General features: G+C 35.0%; 1 protein-coding gene across 3 annotated transcripts in view; it reads right to left on the bottom strand.

Annotated features, from left to right (window-relative positions):
• Positions 1 to 22,149, bottom strand: part of RELCH (RAB11 binding and LisH domain, coiled-coil and HEAT repeat containing) — a 48,494-nt gene that overhangs the window by 18,889 nt on the left and 7,456 nt on the right. Inside the window, exons 1-13 of one of the 3 annotated variants that reach the window (XM_025895571.2) lie at positions 18,440 to 18,536; positions 15,839 to 15,951; positions 11,214 to 11,304; positions 8,615 to 8,686; positions 7,682 to 7,822; positions 7,043 to 7,207; positions 6,108 to 6,255; positions 4,803 to 4,959; positions 4,128 to 4,251; positions 3,028 to 3,076; positions 2,543 to 2,622; positions 1,552 to 1,658; positions 910 to 1,009 (exon numbers count right to left, since the gene is read on the bottom strand). In XM_025895571.2, coding sequence (XP_025751356.1) covers positions 910 to 1,009; positions 1,552 to 1,658; positions 2,543 to 2,622; positions 3,028 to 3,076; positions 4,128 to 4,251; positions 4,803 to 4,959; positions 6,108 to 6,255; positions 7,043 to 7,207; positions 7,682 to 7,822; positions 8,615 to 8,686; positions 11,214 to 11,300 — 1,230 coding nt within the window. In that variant the 5' untranslated portion in view covers positions 11,301 to 11,304; positions 15,839 to 15,951; positions 18,440 to 18,536. Of the gene's footprint in view, positions 1 to 909; positions 1,010 to 1,551; positions 1,659 to 2,542; positions 2,623 to 3,027; positions 3,077 to 4,127; positions 4,252 to 4,802; positions 4,960 to 6,107; positions 6,256 to 7,042; positions 7,208 to 7,681; positions 7,823 to 8,614; positions 8,687 to 11,213; positions 11,305 to 15,838; positions 15,952 to 18,439; positions 18,537 to 22,149 lie in introns of those variants that run through there. The other 2 variants (XM_025895569.1, XM_025895570.2) reach the window with 2 other exon arrangements.

The raw sequence follows: 22,149 nt of genomic DNA, 5'->3' as shown, positions 1-22,149 counted from the left end.
AAGAGGGAGAAAAAAGTCTCAGGATAGTGCTTATTCTGACTGTTTACTGTCTTATCTGCTATGAGTTCCAGAGTTGCAGTAAAGAATGCTAATGGATAAATTAAGTGCTCTTTTTTTCAGAGGCAGACTTGAGATTTCTTTTTGCAAATGGATACAAAATGGCAGGTTCAGCTAGAGGTCCACTGCAGAGCTATTGAAATGAGTCAAATGTAGAAGAAACACAATAAAAAAAAAGAGTAATGCTGATTAGAAAAATGTGTTTCTAGCATGCAAAGGAAAAAAGTTTCTCTTTATGCAGCAAGAGGAGTATGTCTGAGTATGTCCTAGGGTTTTTGCATGAGCCTTTTAAAATGAACATGTGATGAAACAAAGGCATAAAGTGGAAATAAAAGCAAACTTATTAGCTATATGTATCAGTCTTTATCCTGACCAAAATTTACAGATGTTAGGGGAAAGATGGAGCTGTCATTATGAGGCATGTAAAGTAACTGTAGATTATTTTAAATTATTTTCATTTTTACAAAAAATACAGAATTGGTTACATGTATGTCTTCACCACCTTATCTGGTACCAATGAAAACTAGTTTGAATTACAATACAAGTGTATTGTATGAATATACACAAAACCTACTGAAAAGGATAACTGTGAGTTAGATACTCATGATGGGTTGAGTAGTAGAAGTTAAAACTCAGAGATGCTTGATATGTTTAACTACGTACCTACAGAGAGATGAGCTGTTGAACAGAAAACAGATACAGAAACAACTGCATGACAACCTTCTGCTCCATCACACAGTACACAGCTTATTTGTTTGTAATTATTAAGAATTACAACATTGCCTGAACCCCTGTTTTTAAAAGTAAACTCTAATTTTAAAGAGGTGCAAAAAAAGTTTGGATAACACTTACCTCAAACATTCTAGCAGCTGTACATCGAACAAGAGCAGAAGTATGGACAACTCCATACCATAAAACAGTTAAAAGCAGCTCATGATAAGCTGGGTTTGCACTAAAAGAAAATAGTTGGGCAATCAATCAAACAAAAATACTTCCAAACCCTGTTCTTTACCTGCAAAATGTAGTCTTAAGAATCCATTGTTCAACAAATCTAAAACTCCACCATTTATCCTTTCTGAAGGAAACAAAACATCTATCTCATTTTGAAGGACAAGCAACATGTTGCAGTCCAGAAAATATGTTGCATGTTCAAATAATTAAAAACCCCTACAACGTTAAGAACATAATTTTCAATAAATTATGATATTGAATGCAAATACATGAAAATAGTATGGTAAATACAAAATTAATTTCTATTGTATTCTCAATTAGTGATTTTTGTGGAAATTTTGTGTTTCCTTTTTACACGTCAGAATTACTTTTATCACTACATTTTTAATCCAGAGATTGCATTTGCACCAAGAAAAAAAAAAGCAAGTATACCCTTTATTCACCCAAAGCACTACAGTTATTAACATTACAGCCAGATTACCAGCTTTTAATAAAAGCTTCTAATGTATTTAGATCTAGTCAATACCAAGGTGTACTCTTTACCCTAGTTCCACAAAGGAAGCTTTCAGGCTATCAAGAGGAGCATGGGATAGTGAAAGCATGGTCATTACATCTTCTAGAAATCCAACTAACAGCTTGCGGTCTTCTTCCTGAAAGAAGAGAGTACAATGATGAATGTAGTAGAAGTGTTGTGATGACAACCTACAGGTACCAAAGAGACAAACTATGAATGAGAACAAACCAGATAAGCATCTAACGATTTCCTTAGGAACTTCAAGAATGTGGTTAAAAAACAAGAACCTTTCAAAGCAAACACTGAAGAGAAGGTATTTCATTAACTATGCCATATTTGTGCTTGAATTGCCCATATTGTTTTACTAAAGAAAGTTTTTAAGAACAATATTTAAGCACACTTATTACTCCTGAAAGTTTCTAATTGCTCACAGTCCACTAAAAATTTGTAAGATAATGAAGAATTTCTTCTTTTTCCTGTAAGATATGTCTATGCCAATCTGTAACTGCTGGTTGCTGGAGGATTAGGTAATCTTATTTATAGTGTGTTTATTTTAGTACTAGGTAACACTAACATTTTAAGACTCCAACTAGGCACAATGTGGCAATTTACCTGCTTATCTGTTTTGCGAAATAATGTTTGCAGGGTTCATAGTTAAGTGGTCAAGAACCCATTTAAGGAATAACATTAATAGTGTTGATAGAGGGACATGGCAGCACATGATCTAAATGTACATCACCACCTCACTGGAAAACTTTGCTTTTAAATGTGTTTACAGCTGCCCATTCATCTACCAATCTTAAGGAATAACATTAATAGTGTTGATAGAGGGACATGGCAGCACATGATCTAAATGTACATCACCACCTCACTGGAAAACTTTGCTTTTAAATGTGTTTACAGCTGCCCATTCATCTACCAAACATTAAGTTTTCAGAGAAAACAGTAAGGTTTGTTGTTTTTTAAATAAATTTTACACACTATTATACATTTAATGAAGAAACAGAAAAACAAACTTACCTGAATATAACATGTAAGGACCCCTGTTGCATAGATGGGAACTGTGGCTTTTGTTAGCACTCCATTACCTGCTGTGGAATCTAATGAAACATAGTGAAAAATTTAGGTTTTACACATACATATGAGGGTGTATATAATGTGTATAATACATATACTATATACAGTATGCTTATATGTGTGTTTTTAAGTATTACAGATTTCATCACTTTTTTTATATAACCATAGAGAATTTATATACATGTATGCATATATACACACACATGCTAAAATAATGCTTAAGTGGTATTTGGATTTGATTCTTATTTTGTACCTTACACACATTCTACAACTTCAGTGTTCCATTCATATTAAGATTAGATTTTTCAACATTTCACAAAGATGACAAATTTGAGAACTGTGCTCTGAAAATGTTATTTGAACAAGAGATTGACATTTTTTTTGAAGTTGCAGTTAAGTTGAACTCATTTGAGTAAAAAGCTACTTACCTATGTTTTCCTCAGACAGTCTTAAGATTTCCTGGAACTGTGGTTTTACCTATGCAAAGGATGATGAATCTCATGTAAGAAAACCTGTTACCAGTGTCTATTAACTTAAAAAAAATATAAGAATTGAAAAATGAAACAAAAAAAATCCCCCCTCCCCCAAAAAAAGAACAACTCCCCCCCAAACCACAAAAAGGACTTTTGATGGTACAGAAAGAACAAAAATCTTTAAAAAGCATAGCCAGTTTTGGCAAAAATTGACAGTATGATATAAGAGAGGAAAAATTTCTAGTGAGTACCCACAACACAAGTAGCAGTATTTAGTACTTGTGACACAAAAAGTTGAAGTATGTAAAACAAAAAAAAAGTTTACGTTTTGTATCTTTGCTATCAATGACGGACTCTCTTCCAAATACAGCTATGATAATCAGTATCAGAACAATTTTATAGAAGCAATAGTTTTACAAATAACTTACAGAAAGGGCTTTCAAAGACCAGAGACTTTTTTTAATCTCCTCTCTGGAAGCAGCATGTAATGCTAACACACTTGTATAATTTTATCTTTAGGTAATCCTCTCATGTTTTATGATTTCCTTTTAATATATTTTTTTCATTATATTCAGAAGTTATTTTATGGAGAAAAATTATGTAATTCCCTGATAAAAATGTTTAGATGTCACCTACAGAAAATATTTCAGGTTGGGAAAGCATCAATTTTAAATATTCAATTAAGTACAGACTGGAGTACTTATGTACATCACAAACTGCTGCTGCTCTGAAGAAAGAAAATTGTTAAATCACCAAAATTACGATGATCTCTCCCACTCTCTCTGTCATTCACAAAGCAATATGAAGAATACAGTTTAAAAACCGAATCATTCCTTGTTGGGCAAGATGAGGCAGCCATTCCAAAATGACTAAAACCAGAAAACGGAAATAGAACTTCAAAAATACCAGGTTTAAATGTACTTATGGAAAAGCATCAGTGTGACTTGAAAATATAAATGGTCACATAAGGTGTGAGTATTCAGACATACCATAAATATAGAGAACATATATTATCAAGGTACTCTGTATGTAGAATATTTAAGGTAATATCTTACCTTAGTGTTTGTAAAAATTTTCCCAAATGTCCTACAAAGTCTCCAGAAAAATCTAGAGAACTCATGGACACAGGCAGTTGATGCTACATTGATCTTGCCAACTATTTCTATAAGCTGTGGTAGCCTAAAAATCAGGAAACAAAAGGATATTAAACACTACTCTGATCTTTTGTTTCTCTCCAGTTACATTTGTATAGATTTACTGTTTATATTAATAAATACATGCACAGAGCACTACTGGTTCTAATAAAATTAACTACTTGTTCCATACAATTCCTGACCCATGAAGAAAGCAAGGGTTCAGGTGCCAGAAAAGTCTGACCTACATTTTCAAACACGTGTTACTATCATAAGATAGATGGAATACAACAGTCTTCAGTTCAACAGAGAATCGACTATACCAGGAAAAAAAAAGAAAAAACCCAACCTTATCAGAGCAAGTAGCTACCTACATATTCTGTTAGATTGTTGATATTTTTTGAATAAAATCAAAGCCAATTCAGCATGAAAATTAAAATGCCTGAAATAAATCCAATGTTTTCCTCTTCGATAATTCTCAAAGACAATCACACTTAGTATTCTCTTATTCAGTAATTGTTAAACATGGCCATGCTTAAGAACTATTAATTTTGATACATTTTAAAATTAGGAATCCTAAGATACAAATTAACTCACAGTTGATTGACTACCCATAGCAGAGACTCCCAGCCTGTGGTACCCTCATGTTCTAGCTGATAGTCATAGAGTTGCAACAACACCGCTAACTGCTCGCGGCTCCCAATGATGATGGCCACATCCTGAAGCGGCGATATGGGTCGGGGGAATCTAGTGACTGTAACAGCAGAGAACAAGCAATCGTGAACAAAAGAAGACGATAACACCATGGAGGTGATGTCTGAAATGAGAGCCAAGAAAGCAGGAAAATCATTAGGTGTCTTCTGTATAAGGTTATCAATTTGCTTTTTAAAAAATTAGTGAGTTAAAATAATCTCTGAAGAGATTATGTAACTCTCACTTAACACGAAGAAATGTTGATACAGGGAGATTATGCAATTATCATTGCCAGCATGGCTTCACCAAGCTCAAATCTTTCCTGAGCAACTTAGTGGCCTTCTGTGATGGAGTGACCACATCTGTGAACAAGGGAGGTTGTAAAGCCTTCGACAGTCTCCTGTAACATCCTTCTCTCTAAACTGTAGAGACATGAATTTGATGGATAGACTTTTCAGTGAATGAGGAACGGACAGGATGGTTAAATCCAGAGGGGAGTGGTCAACAGCTCAGTGCCCAGATAAACATCAGCAACAAGTGGTGTCCCTCATGCATCCATAATGGGACCGATACTGTTCAATATCTACACCAATGACATGGACAGTGGGATCAATTGCACCCTCAGCAAGTTTGCAGGTGACATGTAGCTGTGTGCTGCAGCTGACATATCTGAGGGATGGGATGACATCCAGAGGGACCAGGACAAGCTTGAGACGTGGGCCCATGGGAACCTCATGAGGTTCAACAAGGCCAAGTAAAAGGTGCTGCACCTGGGTCAGGGCAACTCCCTGTACCAATATAGGCTGGGGGATATGAAGGGATTGAAAGTAGACTCTGGTTCAACTTCACCATGAGGCCATTGATTAATAGAATGGTTTGATTTGGAAGGGACCCTAAAGATGATCTAGTTCCAGCCTCCCTACCATGGGCAGGGACACCTTCCACTAGACAAGGTTGCTCAAAACTCCACCCAACCTGGTCTTGAGCACTTCAGTTCTTCAGAAACCTTTAGGAAGTACAGTTAAAAATTGCTTTGCATTCTCAAAGTTTCTTATAAGAAGTAGAGAAGAATACAGAGACTGAATAAAAATTTTTGGTGATAATCAAGTCTCTCAAGCATAGTAAGAGGTGGAAAAAGGAAGCATTACTTAAGGATTTGCTAAGGGAGATCAATATGAAAAAAATCCATATCAGAAATTAATCATTTACCTTCTATTTGTGGTACTTCTCCCTGAAGTTTAGCCTTGCTTGTGAAAGGTGCATTCTGTAGCACCAGTGCAAACAGTGAAGGAATCAATGACTGCAGAGCAGACAGATACATGTGAAGCTTATGTTCATCCAAGCCATGTTCTCCTTCCTGAAACAAACAGGACATTTACTCAAAGTTGTCAATTTGGATGATGTATTCATTGGCAAGAAATCAACACATCTGCGATGAGCTTCTACACAAAGACACTAATTATATAGTAATTTAGCCTAACCACAAACTTACTTTGTCTCATCATCCAAATCCCCTTGTCACCCTTAAGTCACCTCTACTCAAAAGATTCAGGCAATACATTTAGCAGTTCATGCTGATAAACAGATTGATATTTTGAAAGAACATTTTTTAGCACATTTTGGAAATGTGGAACCTTTGTCTCAGAGACCAAGGCACCTAAACTGAATAAAGCAGTCGCCTGCACTGAGAAAGCAAGCATCTTGTTTCAGTCTGTTAGACAGTTATGAGGTACCCAATTTTTCTAGAACTTTTGAGATATCTACCAAATCAAGTGTGCAAACTGGATCATAATTGCAAATGACCTAACTAAGCCATTCAATTCTTCGTTTGCTAATTTAATAAAAATTGCACTTTATTAAAAACTATAAAATTTAAATATTGGGCAAATGCTATTAGGCTATAAAGAAGAAGAGTATTAAGGAACAATATGTTTAGTTTTGGAGGGGTTGGTGGTTTTTCTTTTCTTTTTCCTCCTTCTTCCAGTGGACAAGTAAAAGAGTTACAACAAGCATGTCCGGAAAAATTTTCACTCATAGAACATTAAGCACCAACTATTTGCATTTTTGTATTTTTTTTTAAAAGTCTGCATATTTAATAAGAATATATAGAAAATTCTCCAATGTAGAAACAGCTGAACACATACCCTGAGCAATTTTTCAATTTTATTAAGCAGTGTAGGTATAAGATGGAACTGTAGATTTCCCAGTTCTGTTGTCCAGGCAGCATAAGCAGGTAAAAATACCTGATGTGTTGCACTAACCACACGTTCTGAAGGGTCTCCTAGAGCTGAAAGCAGCAATTCAAAGCCCTGGCAAAAGACAATGAAGAATGTACTTATTTCCCTAAAATTTATATACACATTTTACCACTCTGCCTTCAAAAACTCAGAAGACAGAAGTACTTTATTTTCACTTCTGCGAAACATTATTAGGCAGCATTAAGTTGAACTACAGGTAGGCTTTGTTGTAGCAAATGAATTTGCTAGCAAGTGATGATATCAAAGTGCCTAATAGTATCAGGTGGGCAGTGAAATGGTATGTTCTTAAAGGTAAATTATGAATTATTAGAGAAGCTTTTGTATAAGGCTTACACCTGAAGTTTTAATGCTACCTGTAGTTTTTCTGTTTGGTCTTGGTGAAACAGTAAAATCGACATTCATATATTCCTAATTTTTAAAAGTATCTGAAAAGATTTAATAAAAATACAGGAAATATGCACCCCCCTACTCATGAAGTATCTATAGAAAAAATTTTATACATACAGAACCCAAAACAAATTATACCTGTTGATATTTGTCTGGATCATCAATATAGCCCATAATGATGCCAAGGCTTTTGATCACAGCTTCTCGTACCAGATCTGCCTTATCTTCCATTAGCATTTGTTGCAGCATGGAAAGTACTAACGAACTACGAATTTCTTTCTGTTTGTAAATGAAAAATATATTTGTTAAATCCAATGAAACAAGAAATGTGGGTTTGTATCAGTTTTTATAAATAATTTGCATTTCTGTTAGTGCTCACAAACAAAATCCCTTCCTCCAACCATAGATCCCTTTATGAATATTACATGTTCAGTTTTCACAAAAGAAGATGAACGAATATAAAATGTCAGTAGCTTCATTAGAGTGCCTTTTGTCCTACTAAGCACAGAACTCAAGTCCTTTAACTTGTATGGAACCAAAGATAACTAAAGCAATAAAACTACTATAGGTTTAGACTTAAAACAGAATCTGTAATCACTGCATTACTAAATTGAAGAAGAGGCATTTTAATTTGGTTCTGAAGCTTCAAATTCTAGTTTGCCACTGACTTAATTTTGCTTGTTCTTCTAACTGGCAGCACTCTTATTGTAACACTCCACAGTGTCTGAAGAACTCTATTATTGGGTGTCAGTTCTTTTTTCACAGATTGTTTCCTTAATTGGTCCTAACTATCTTTTCTTAATTTTTACTGAAACAAGTATTTTTTCAGAACATACTGTTTTTAGAAACATTTTATACCTAGATTAATCTGTATTTCTTCATAATAAGCTATCTCCTTCTTAGTGTGATTTACTGAATCTCACATGTGTACATAAAGTAGAAGACAATGTGACTGTCTATGCACAACATACACACTTGTGAACATTTAAAATTATACAAGATGTTTACATTATGGAACAGATTTTCACCTTGCTTTTACTAGCGAGGTATTTGATGTCTATTAATACTTACTGGAAGGTAGGGTGCAAGAGCTCCACAGGATTCTGCTACCAGTAGCCGTCGCTCTGGGTATTTGTGGTTGATCTGGTAAAGACAAGCAGATTGGCTGTTTGCTTTGCAGTAACCTGTATTCAAATGTGGTTAGAACGCACTGCAACGGAGGAATGTGCCTGCGCGTCTTCAATAAACAGTGATGAATAAAGAGAAGGTGGAAAGCAGTGTATGGAATGAAGAATATGCATAACTCCTGAGCTGGAATGTCATGAAATATTTTGTATTATGTAGCCCTTCAGGAGAGACGTTCCTCTAAGAACTACACAAGTGCCCTCTAGTGCTCTGAGCCAACCAGTGTAGAAGAGCTGCCTAGGTCTCACTGAACAATCAGGGTCAAAAGAAGGCACACATATTAAGCCAAAAAGCATTTGTATGCTGTTGAAGTTCTGCTCTCAAGTCCTTCATAAAAATGTGGCTGAAAACAACTCTTATTGCTGAGAACCTCTGGATCCCATGCTACCTGCCCTTTCCACTCAAAAGTTGCTTGAAAATTCTGCCTTACAAATTTATATTGACACTTTGGAACCAAGTTTGCATCCTGGTAGAGTCAGATTTAAGAACCAGTGTAATGGCTGAACAATGAAACACAAAAAATTTTGCAAATAAAAAATTTCATGGTAAAATGGTGAGAGGGAAATGTGAATATTCTGATGCTGTCAGATAAAATATGATATGCAGCATGTGGTGCAACTATTTCTCTCTTGCTATGCAGTGTATAGCCTTGGTAAGACAACCATGTTACCACAGAGAAAACCGAGGTACTCGCTGCCTTCTTTGTCTCTGTCTTTCCTGGGAAGAATTGCTTTTAGTAGTCTGAGGTCCCTAAACCCCATGCCAAATTCTAGAGCACGGAAGATCTTTGGTAGAGAATTATCAGGTTAGGAAATATTCAAAGAAATTGGACATATGCTAGTCTGTTGCCCTGATGGGGATGCACCCATGAACACTCAGAGAGCTGGCTGATGTCATTCCAAGACCGCTCTTGACAATCAACAAAATGTTGTGGCAATGGGGGAGGTTCCTGAGGACTGGAAGAAAGTAAATGTCACTGCTACCTTCAGGAAGGGCAAGACAGAGGATCCAGTGAAACACAGGCGAGCCTGCGTCACATCAGTTCCTGGGAAAGTGTTGGAGCAATTCATCTTGGAAAGCATTTCCAAACATACGAAGGGCAAGAAGGGGGCTGGAAATAGCCAGTATATATTTATATAGGAAAAACCACACATGACCAACCTGACAGCTTTCTGAGATGACTGGCACAATGAACAAGGTGAGAGCAGTGAAAAGGTAGAAAATGATGCGTATACTTGAGTTCCTTCTACAAAGACTTGTGACAATGAGATTCAGCTGGCATTTGCTGAAGAAAATAATGACCTGGTTCCAACTCTGGCAAACTGCATTAAATAAATGCATTATGACACATGAGTTGGCAGCTTGATATGCTGTACTGATACAGTTGGACTCGTTTCTATTTTGCATCAGCAATTCGCAAGGAATGGATGACAAAGATGTGCTCTTACTGAGGTGAGACTGATTTTTTTAAGCACAATCTAAATTTCATAAGGACTAAGAAAACAAAATGTTGCTTATTTTATGTTCAACTTCTATTGTCATGAGAGCTTCATTTAAACAACAGATAGATCAGTCATACATACAAGCACAACTGCTGCATATAATACATACTTCTACTGTCAGAAAGCATTAAGGCCATTAAAGCTTGGACTTTATTGTGAGACACAGATTGCTGTGTTATGCAAGAAACAGTAGAAAATTACCAGACCAGAAAGACTGTGTCATCAAAGCAAGCATTACCACTCCGTCACGGCTTAGTTATTTGTTGTCTTTTGGTCAATGATGAACTCCCTTTTCTTCATTATAGAGGAAAAGTGCCATACATTTTCACCTGAACTCATGTTACTCTGTTTCTATGCCTCAGATGAAACAGTAAAAGCATTTCATTTCGGTTGTTCAGTTATTTCTTTTAATTTATAGTATCTGTGGAAAAAGCCACTGTGATTCTAGAAGTCACATGTAAACTTCAGGTTGATCTCACAGGAGTAAAATCATGCCCATCTACAGGAGACTTACTTATGACTACTTTAATCTTTGATTTTTAAGAATTTAAACTAGCTGAAGTGTGGACACTACTCCAGGGATTTAACACAACACTAAAGAATCAGCAAATGAAATCTTTGAATGAAAACGGACTTCCAGTAGTCTGGAAATCACAGTCCAAATCATAAAGGTACCTATCTAGCAATAGGTTAGGTAACATTGATGATGAATATGTGTATATCTACATTTCAATATAACAAACTTATTCTGGTATATGCAAGTAACTAGAATCTCTAGATAGTCTTTAACATGTTTTCCACATTTAAGTTTTTTTTAATGCTATATAGAAATATATATAATGAGGACAACAACATCCAAATATCTTTTGAAAAATACTTTGAACTGCCATTCATTGAAAAACAAAACCAAAACAACCTCCTCAAACAAACATCTATGAATTTTTAACTAATTTTCCAGTGCAAAGCACAAAATAATCAGTTACCTGCTCCCAACACTGTGGTAAAAGTTCAGCTTCTACACGTGTTGGTCCAACATGTCGGGCAAACGCCACACATCCAGTTAGTATCATCTGTCTGAAAACATAAATTTAAAGCTTTAATTTGTTTATAAAGTTCTATAATATATGAAATACATTCTTTAAGTTGAGAAAAGCAGATGCTGACAGGCAACAGGTAGTTGTCTATAGTCAAGATTTCACACCATACACACTGACTTAAAAGTCTAAATCTTAAATTGAAAGCCACCATTGTCCTTGCTCATTGCAAGGCAGGGATTTGCCCAGATGACCTTCAAACATCCCTTCCAATCCAAGCTATTCTATGATTCTACCTTGTTTTGTATTTAAGAGGCCTTTTCCAGAATCTTGCAGATCCCAAACTCCACAAACCAGAACCTGAGAATCTCTGATTTGGCTACTTCTGATTTCCTGTGTCTGAGATAGGGAGTCTCTGACTGAATCTCTCATTTAATTCTTAGTACTGAATACTATCATGCATCATGCAGTAAAAGGATCTAAATTACTTAATACTGTGTGCACACTGAAGTGCACATACTGCTTTTATTTAGTAGCATTTGTGAGATTTAATGGACTTTGTTCAAAGCGAGTAATTTAATTCTTTTGACATGGTTTTGCAATATTCTAACATGCAAGTTACTGTCATCTCTCCTAAAACGCTGGACTTCACTCTTGTGAGAAGTCTTCTGAAGCCCACTACAAAATGGAAGCAATTAATCAATCAGTAGTATCTATGATCACCTGTTATTTGTATTCATATTCTTAGATTTTTTTATCTTTCTTCAAAGTTTGCAAGAAATTGCCATTGTTCTATCAAATTCATAGGCAGAGATATATTTAAAATGTCAGTAAGATTGTACTTATCTGTAATTTGTGGTACTTTAACTTATTTAATGAGTGTTTATCTTGCTAAGATTTTTTTACTTCTATTTCTCTTGTTAATAGGATTGCAAAAATACCAACTTTGCATGCAATTCAACAGTTCTATTTACTTTTAGTGCCTACATGAACTCTTAAATAACCAGTTTCAAATCATAATGCATAGACACAAGACACTCTTTTTACCACCTCCACAGTAAGATTAGGACACACTTATTCATTATTACTTTGTGCAATCAAGTCAGAATGAACTTGTTACCATTTTAGTGTGGTGTCTAAACTCCTAAATATTTACTGTAGTTAACAGTATCCCCTTAAGGTTGAAAGGCAGAGATTCTGCTGGTTATTTCTTTAATAATTACAGAATATAGTCCATCAAAAAAAGACTCATTCACTTTCAGAATCTTTTTAGGAGAAAGAGTCTATAAAAAAAGATTTTTTTTTATCTCAGCATTCCTTAGGCCAACAATTAGAGCAAGCTCTTTGGTATTGTATTGTGGATCTTCGAGGGTTTTACCTCTCTACAACGTACAAGGAACTAGACCTTTGATCAAGATAAAAAGGATGGGGGAAAATGGAAATGAAATCGTCAGATAAAACTCAAGAAAACAACATCTAATATGTGATAGCAATATGGAGACAAAAGCCTGTGGTAATTCTGAGTTCTACAGCAACCAAAACAGGCATTCAAACTACTATCTTTGGCTCTATACACTTCACCTAATCACAGAATGGGGAAACAAAATATGCATTTTTAAGATATTAAAAAAAGATAATGGCAGAATACAGTCATCACTTGAAATCTTCTGCATTAGAAATGTGTTAAAATATATTTCTTTCTCAAATCAAACATTCTCAAAAGTGTTCCATGAAAACTCAAAATTAACTGGGATTTCCTTTTGCCTTGCCTATAAAGAAGTGAACTTCAAGAGCTTACAAAAATATTAAAAGATAATGTTTGAAATATTTTACTGCAAGCATCTTAAAAGTATATGACAATAGCCTGCATTCCAGGGAAAGGCTGTAAGGATCTCAGCAACACGTGATTGAAACAAAAAATGTTAATATTAAGCTGTTAAAAATACTGCAGTCCAGACTGGATATGAGAATAACTTCCAGGTTATGGACTTCTGATCCCTTAGGCAGGAATATGAAGAAAATCAGTGTGATTCAGCAGACACCAGTTTGCTTAATCAGTGCAGAAGACAACGTGAAATCAAGAATCAAACTAGAGGAACAAGGCAGAAGATACAGTAGAGCAGATATTATCTAGCATTTCTAAATTCTTCCTAGATGTTTTTAAAAGTGACTGTGTGCACTGGGAAATAGTTCAGTCTTATACTACAGAGTTCAGAGTTCTTTTGTCTCTTCTAAAGGCTATATTAAGAAATTACTTACTAGAGTTTTCCTTAATATGTCAGCACGTTATGTGTGTTCTGTAAGAAGTGGTATCATACGGCCAACAAAACATCAGAGTAGATATGATAAGCTTAATGTATTTTAGGTTCTTTTTGTGAAGAGTGCTGTTTCTGGATACATTACATAATAATCTTCAAGAGTTCACAGTCTGAACTATGTTTTAACCTTGTCCTAAAAGGCCTGAACATCAGTCTAACTTCTTCACAGCTCCTTAGCTTCCGAAACTAACATAATTGTACAAAAAGTAGTTTAGGTAAAGCTAACACATATTTGTTCCTTTGCAGAAGAAAATTCAATAGACATTCTGAAAAGTTGAATGGTACATTAATGATCAAAGCCTTGAGGACAAAAGTGGCCTTGTTAAATATAATGTTAGTATACAAGACTACAGCAATATGCTACACATCAAAAAGCCTTTCACACGGGCAAGAAGTATAATACAGGCTTTCCACATAATGGTTTATATACTTTAGATATTTGACCTTGTAAAGTAAATTACTTCTTTTAATGGTTTCATTCTTAGAAATGCAATATCACATATCAGTTTCTTGCATTTAGCAAATTAAAAATGTCAACTTATCAACCGCTACATTAATGTATAATGTAGGCCTGTGCAGTATAGCAGAAGGTAAACAAATAACACGAGATAACTAACACCAATTGTTCTGGGGACTAAATCTGAATGTTAAATTCACATGGCACAAGACTCTTAAAACATCATTTAAATGTATTTAAATAAAAACCAAGCATGCATAATACACTTCCATTACATAAGTATAAAAAACCCCCTGAAATTCTTAGTAAGTATTTTCTATCTCATTTCTATTCAGAGTGTCTTTTACTTGAATGGAATTTTAACTGTTCTTTCATCAGCTATTATGGCACCTCTAAAAGAGATTATGATGTTTATGTGTGTAAATGTATATTATGTTTTGTCCTGGAGTTTATGGCAGAATATTCTTCCCAAATTTCTGAAGAAAACAAGTTTTCTTATATACAAATCTTTAATTCACAACAAAGAATTAACAAGTTCAAGGAAAAAAGTTTGGATTTTATTCTTTCTTAGCTGCTGGAAAAGACACACCTAATGCACCTAAACAGGTATATGAAAAACCTACTTGACAGGCAATCAATCCTGTAACAAAAAAGACTCCAAGTGAGATGTAATTTCTTTTCCCCCTCAATCACAAATTAATTTTAGCTTCTCAATCCACATGGAACATTCGAAACAACTTAGACAGATATTTCAGAAGTAGATTTCTAACGAATCTGTAGCAGAACAAGGACTGCATCTTTTTGTAATTTCAATCCGCATGGTGCCACTATGCCACAAGTTGCTTTTATTTATTTAAGCTTTTTTTTGTCTCCAAAGCCATGGCTTTCAGTTATCCCTAATCTGTAAATTTTACTATGGGAATGGTTTAGAAAGATACTAGAACTGTTTTGGAGAATCTTCAAAAGAAATGCTTCCCATCTACTTCATAAAGTCTATTTTGTCTAAAGACAGACTAGAGCAACAATAGATACAGATGCTTTAGAAAACATCTCTAATGAAAATAATGGAAGAGCTACAGGTCAAACATGAAAAATCTTTCCACAGTTAGAGAGGGAAACATACCAGTTAAGAGTACTGTCTTTCAACCTTAAGGATATTCTCATCAAGATCGGTACAAAGTCAGATTTCCTGAGTACTAAGGAACAATTAATTTTATAGAATAAAAAGTATACGTTTTTTTAGAGTCTTAACCAAAATAAAACAAAGTTCTTAACACTTGTCAGACCTAAACCACTGCTGCAGTCTTCTGAATTTTTTATTGCTACCATAGTGAACCATAAATAGAAAGAGTACTATTTTCTCATGCTGTTTTCCCACATAAACATGGTAGTTACTTTACAAACATATAGATCACTAGGTCATATTAAGACAGAGGTTTAAAAAAAAAAAAAGTTGCTTTGATTTCTCTATCAACCATTGCTAAGAACTATGATCTTAAAGCTCATTTTAACAAAAGAGTTTCAAAAGAGTTTCAGTTCAACTTCAAACAAAAAAAGGAACTGAAATGTTACACTGCAGCTTACAAGCACATTCTTACATTTCAGTAACTAGAAAGTATAGGCCATGGAAATGGAAAGTCCTGATGTTTGCATAAATTTGTCAACACTGTACAAGCAAAATACCATCTTAAATGAAACTTGCCTAAAATCACCCAATAATACCCAACTTCTATTATTTCTGTTAATCTGACAGAGAAAAAAGTTCCTCCTTGTCCCGTAACACACAAACGCAAACACACCTTTGCTCATCATCTGGTCGTTTGATCAAATTGAACAGTATGTGTAGAAGTTGATCTCTCTCTTTGGGTTCAGGATGGAGGCAGGCTGTACACAGTATGAGTGGGATCAATTCCTAAAAGATTGTGGGTAGGGGAAAACCAAACAAAGTAAAAATGCTTTGGGCATATATTCATTAATGGCAAAAGAAACTAAGAAGACAAATCTAGTCATATAACATCAAAACAGTTTGAAAGGATGTTTTAGAGTCTTGATCTCTTATTAAGTGACCTGAAAAAAGTGAAGGTCTACAAAAGTTAGAACTATTTTCCTGCTAGGAAAAATCAGGGGAGAACCAGCACATAAAATGAAAAGCTCTGCAAATATTACAATTAACATATGCAGGTCATCTGTAACCAGAAGTAGAGGACAGTCATGATTTCATTGTCTTCACTACCCACTGAACTGAAGCAAGCTCCACAGACATCTATGGAACAAAGCTCCTATGGAAAAATGCCATGGAGTTAAAGATTACAATTTCCAATTAGGTATGCACACAGTTTTGTGCACAAGTTTGAGCAAGCATTGAGAAACACACATTGGTAAAGGTGACTGCAGACAGATATCCCCTATTTTGTGTTGACTGAGACCTATCAGATTTTTTTGAAGGTTTGTTGATGGGGTTTTTTTCCATAAAGAGGCAATATCTAAAGCTGAATTTTCTTTTTAGAGTGATCAAAAATCCCTTAAGGAACAAACTACAAAGAAAATACTGTGTAAAACATTAATTGACAGAATATATAAGGATGTTCACAATAGCTTAGACCTCCTCCTTTCTAAATATGCCTTCAAAGCTCATGGTATTCATTCCCAGAAGAAACAAATGTTTCTAAAACATGGTCTGGAAGTTCCTTTCCTTGATCTTGTTGATATGAGCCTTTATTCCAACTGAATTTGGAAGCCACACAGTTTCTAGGTGATTTAATATCCTAGGGACAGAAACATCAGACTGGGAGGTCAGGGGAAAAGAACAGGACAGCCCAGGTGTCTGCAAAAAAACCCCCAAACAAACGTGGACAGGTAATCTGGACACTTCCTTGCACATGTGCCATGTACTTTTGAGCCATTCTCACCAGAGAGGCTTTCTGTGAATTAATAAACCGTGACAAACAAGCAGGTGATAGCGGGAAACACATCTAATGCTACTAGGAGAGATTACACAAAATCTGGGAAAATCTGTGGTTATTTGTAATGACTTTGAAAGGAGGTGTACATTTCTTACAGACATTCACAGTGACCTAGTTACAATGTTCTTGAGAGTAAGCCTGTTAAACAAGGTGGACATGTGTAAACACCAGTAGCAACACCCTCACTGCACAACTTGTCTTTTCCTGAACAGCAAGTCCTATGTTGAAACAATACTCTATTTTAGAACAGATAGTCAACTCCTGACAAACTTCTTCATTTTACAAGAATTCTACACAATGTGCTATCTTCCACCCCTGAAGCTGACCAAGACACAATCTATTTTAACATTATGTGATTCTGGTACATATTTTGGCAATATTTAACTCAATTATGGTACAGATTAGGGAATTTATGACAGAGGAATGAATGTGGAAATATCCTACCCGCTGCTTAAAAAAATAATCTAAAAGGATAGAAAGAGAAATGAGAATTAAATTTGAACAATTTGGACATTTCTATTTCTTAATACTTTTAAGTGAGTCAGTTTTGGGTGTTGTTTTTAAGTAAGTGTAGCATAACGCAAAGTAACACGAACTGAAAACCTGCATTAAAGAAACACTGCATGAAGAACTAAACTTTCTTCAGCTGAAAGCTCCTTTCCCTGCAGAATTTGCATGTTAGAGGTTATTTTTTTTGGATACTTAAAATTCAGTTTTTGCCCATTTAAAATTCTGAGAAGTCAGGGGGTTAATCTATTTACTTTTTTCTTGTACTTCACAGAAGAATTTTTTCTCCTGCAAATACTGCTTTAATTCAAAAAGATTTGTAAGAATATTACAAAAATAACACACACACCCACCACACTACTTATACATTAAGCTAAGATCTTTTAATTATGAAATCATATTGCAATTTGCAGATACCCAACAAAATTCCTAACTTTACCATAAAGAATAAAGCTCATTGAAAAAAACTTTTAAAAAGGAACCTTCTGTTACTTTAGTGAGATCTAACTTTCTGAAATCTGCCCTAACTTCACACTGCCCAACTGCTCTTGCAAGTATTCTTAAGCACTCCTATGAAAACCCTTTTTAAAAATGAATATACCCCATGAAATGGGACATATATGGGGGTTTTGTTTCATCTGATGAAACCATCACATTGACTTCACTTTCTCAGTATGTTCAAATATCTACTTAAAAATCTCAACTGCTCACTCAGAACTATTGCTAGATTTCAAAACGGTGCCATGAGCTGCTTTTTTTTAAAGTTTCTTACAGAATTTAAGGAAGTTTAAGTTGCCTTCTTCCAGTTGAGTCTGCATGAAAGGAAAAAAACCTCAGAATATTCACCTAGAAACTACTACCTTGTGTCTGAAAAGCTAATGAGTAACCTAACACCACTGACACGGGGCAGATACAAGGCTGGTTCTTTACCTTTCAGAAAGCTGGTTATTATAGCTGACGGAATTAGCTGTATTTTCTTGTCCATTGGTCACATTCTCTCATGCATACTATGGGAGAAGAGAGTGTTCTCTGCATCGCTGCATCAGTGCTTCTACAGTTCCTTCTATTAAGGGGAGTGGAGAAATAGTGAGAAGTCTTGAACAGTGTTTTTTGTACTCCCTTATAGACCTAATGGATGGGAAGGTACAACTGCAGGTGAAGGGGACTTTCCATGGGACAAAAAGAAAAAAACTGCTTTCACAGATGGACAAAACAGATCAAGTGAAGTCTCTCAAAGACTTATAAGGGGCAGATTCTTCTTGGGATATGCAGCACAATGACGAACAAAGACCAACCTACAGCTCAGTTTGAGCTCATTCCTTCCTGCTGCTAAGGGTCATGTGTTAGATGTAGATTTGTTTAACAAATCTCAGATTTTTCATTCTCAAAACCAGCAGAGAATTTCTGTAGAAAGTAGTAATTCTTCAACAGGACACAGTAGTACCAGCATTTGGCTGTTCAAATTCAAGAGGAAAGTTCATGATATGGTTATAGAGACTTAAAATATTTATTAATAATCAAGGAGAGGACTTCCAATGCTTTTTGAAACACTCTGCCTTCCTTGGGAAGGAATACCACTTGTGCTACAGTCATAAAGCAAGAACGTAAGTTTCAAAAAAACCCAACAACTCTCCCTCTATTTAATTTGGGATCCTTCTTAAACATTCTGTTCATCCCCAAGCCCCTCTTTTCCCTTTTGCCTCCGAGTTTGGAATGTGAGTTTGGAAAATTCATGTTGGTAGTTCATATTAGTGTTAGTCAACAGGAGTGACTAGTGACTTCAGTGACTATACTAGAAGAAATGGTACCAGAACTTTGATATGCTTTTCTCATTAGATTCCAAGCAGACTGACATTATAACATCGTTAGCACTTGCAACTTGATGAAATAAGACATCATGTGTCAAAGGTTTCACCTCTACTACTGAAAGGACAAATTCATATCTGAAGCAGTTTATATCTGTAAGGTACCCAGATGTATAACAGAGAGAAAAAAGTTATTTTTACTGTGAGGTAACCTACAAACAGGTGAATGACAGACAATGCTATGAAAGTGGCCTAATGCACTGCACAGGAGAACTGAAACAACCTGTCTTCTCTCTGTTCTACTTCTGTGTAACTATTCACATAGGTCTCTCCAAAGAAAAACCCACATTTTTCTAACCATAGTATCTCTGAACATCTTCCTAATGTATAACAACATGTTCTGTTATCTTGGAAGAGGATTCACTATTTGAGTTGATTAAAGTTCTCAATAAAGACAACATTTACATGGGCATATGGAGCAGCTCTTCATTATGGACAAAAGAAAGAGGTTTTTTAATAGTAAGTAGTATCACCTAAGCTATATGCAAGACGGTTCCTCCTGCATATGAAAAGTATTACAACAAAGTATTAAAGTCTGGGATTTTTTAAAGTGTATCGTATAGCAACCATCTTAGAAGGTAGCAAGGAATTTTCTGTCTGTGTTTTTTCCATCATTATAACTATTTTTTGCTAAGCATTCCAACAAGTCTTCCGCATCATAGTTTCACTCATTAAATACTGTCTTCTTGTTCGAGTGTTCCTTAGCAAATAATTATCTCAAAGAATAAATTTAATTAGCGTTAAGTGTCAAGACAGGTTACTTCAATAGGTTAGAATAAAAATATTTTATTATTTCAAATATTAATGTAATAATATTGCAAATAGGTGACAATGTATAAACCAGGATGACATTATGATCTATTTTTTTAATGTGTTCCTTTAATAGTAAATGCTTATATTGTAAACCAATGCCATGTAACTTAGCCTCTGACAACAAGTTAATAAAATAATCTTATTGGCAGCAACTGAAATACCTGCAGTTACTAACAAACTACTGATATGGACTGTCTTGTGCAAGACTGTATTTGAAGTTAAGAATTCACCTTTTGAGTTTTAAAGTGAAAAAATATTTAATCATAACATCAGTGCATGACTCAGAATATTGAGCTATTAATCTTATAAATATTAAAATCACAACTCTAATTGCCTTTCATGAGATGAGACTATTACTCCAGGGTCGAAATCAAGCCTATCATAGATCCCAAAGGGATGGTTTTACACAATAATCAATGCAGGTAAGGGTGTGAAAAAACTTTAAACTTCTTTGTCTATATGTACTGTTTATTTGGAAACCTGCATATAAAAGTTAGTGATACAACTAGTAACAATTAGCAATTCAGTTCCTAAACATCACATTCAACTCCTTGCATCCATGAATTATGTTAGGTTTAAAGACAGTGTTGAAAGACTTTCAGACTAGAGATAAAAAGGATACTCTATGACACTGAGCTATTTCATTCTTAGAAAACTACACCACCCCCTCACATCCAAGAGAAGGGAATTAAGGGACTTAATTTTTACTTTATGTCTGATGTTAGTGGAGCACTCCCATCCCCAGAAAAAAAAAAAACCCTGCAAACCAAAACTAACACGCCATGTAAGCCAAAAAAGGACCAGCAAACAGGCTGCGGTCAACACTATTCCTGTTTTTCAGACACACAGTATTATAGAAGCCTACCACAATCTAAATTTTACAGAGTAAAAGAAAATATTGTAATATTGTTAATTTAAATTTCTCTGTTCTCCCATATTCTGTGAAATAGAAACAGTCATGTAGAAGATACTAATGGTGGACAAGTTTCATGCCCAGGACTAACACTGGAATAATAGGTGAGATAAAGGATGTAAGTAGTTAAAAGTTAAGTGTTTCTTGATTAAGAACAGGAGTAACAAAATATTAAGCCAAAAAGTATACTCTGGCCCAAACTCCATTAAAGGACTGCATACTGCATACTGCAGAGTGTTGAAGTTGTACATACAAACAGGATTACTTCTGTTTTCTGACAAAAAACATTGACTTTTACACCTTATAAAGGGTAAGAAATAGTATTGCACTGATTAGTTATCCCAAAAATTTTAAAAGATTGCTTTTCTCTAATTACAGTTTCGCCAAAGGAATTATTATGGTATACCACTTGACAGATTTTGGTGGCTGATTTTACTTTTAGGTTTTTTACACCTTAAAATGTGTTTTACGTTTAAGCGGTAAAAAACAATTGAGAAAGCCGTTTACAATGTAGTTAAATTTCAGGCCATTATCCTGTGTTATTGATTTTACCCAGTTGAACCACTTTTTTAGAAACAACTAAAATGATCCCCTCAGTCACCCTACTCAATACTGTGTCTTTCCTTCTTTCTTACCTTCCACTGGAACCTAAAGTACAGACATGAAAGTTGCACCAATACAGAAGAATAAGAAATAATTTCAGAAATGTGTCAACTGTAGTATCTACTGGAACACTTACTACCAAGTTAGGTGGGCTGCTACTGACCTTAAGATGGCAAAAAGCATAGGAAAAATGGCTTCTGAATCTCTGCTAAGGGATAATAACTACTGAGAGGTTGTCAACCTCAGCAAACTCAGTTTCTCCAAAATAAAGATGCATAACGCAACATTTTCAGCTTAAGATTTTGCAACCAATTTCAACATAATGGATGCTTAAAGAACAAAGGTATTTCAAGGAGTCATCAAAAAATGATGTTTAACTCTCACGCCTAATGCACTGCCAGTGTAAGATCTTAAATACTACCACTCATCTTTTCAGAGCAGACTGG

Source organism: Manacus vitellinus, unplaced genomic scaffold, assembly GCF_001715985.3.
Source record: "Manacus vitellinus isolate BGI_N305 unplaced genomic scaffold, ASM171598v3 scaffold_33_pilon, whole genome shotgun sequence".
Lineage (NCBI taxonomy): Eukaryota > Metazoa > Chordata > Aves > Passeriformes > Pipridae > Manacus > Manacus vitellinus.
Note: the sequence above shows the minus strand (reverse complement) of the source record. Positions and strands in the feature narration are given on the sequence as shown.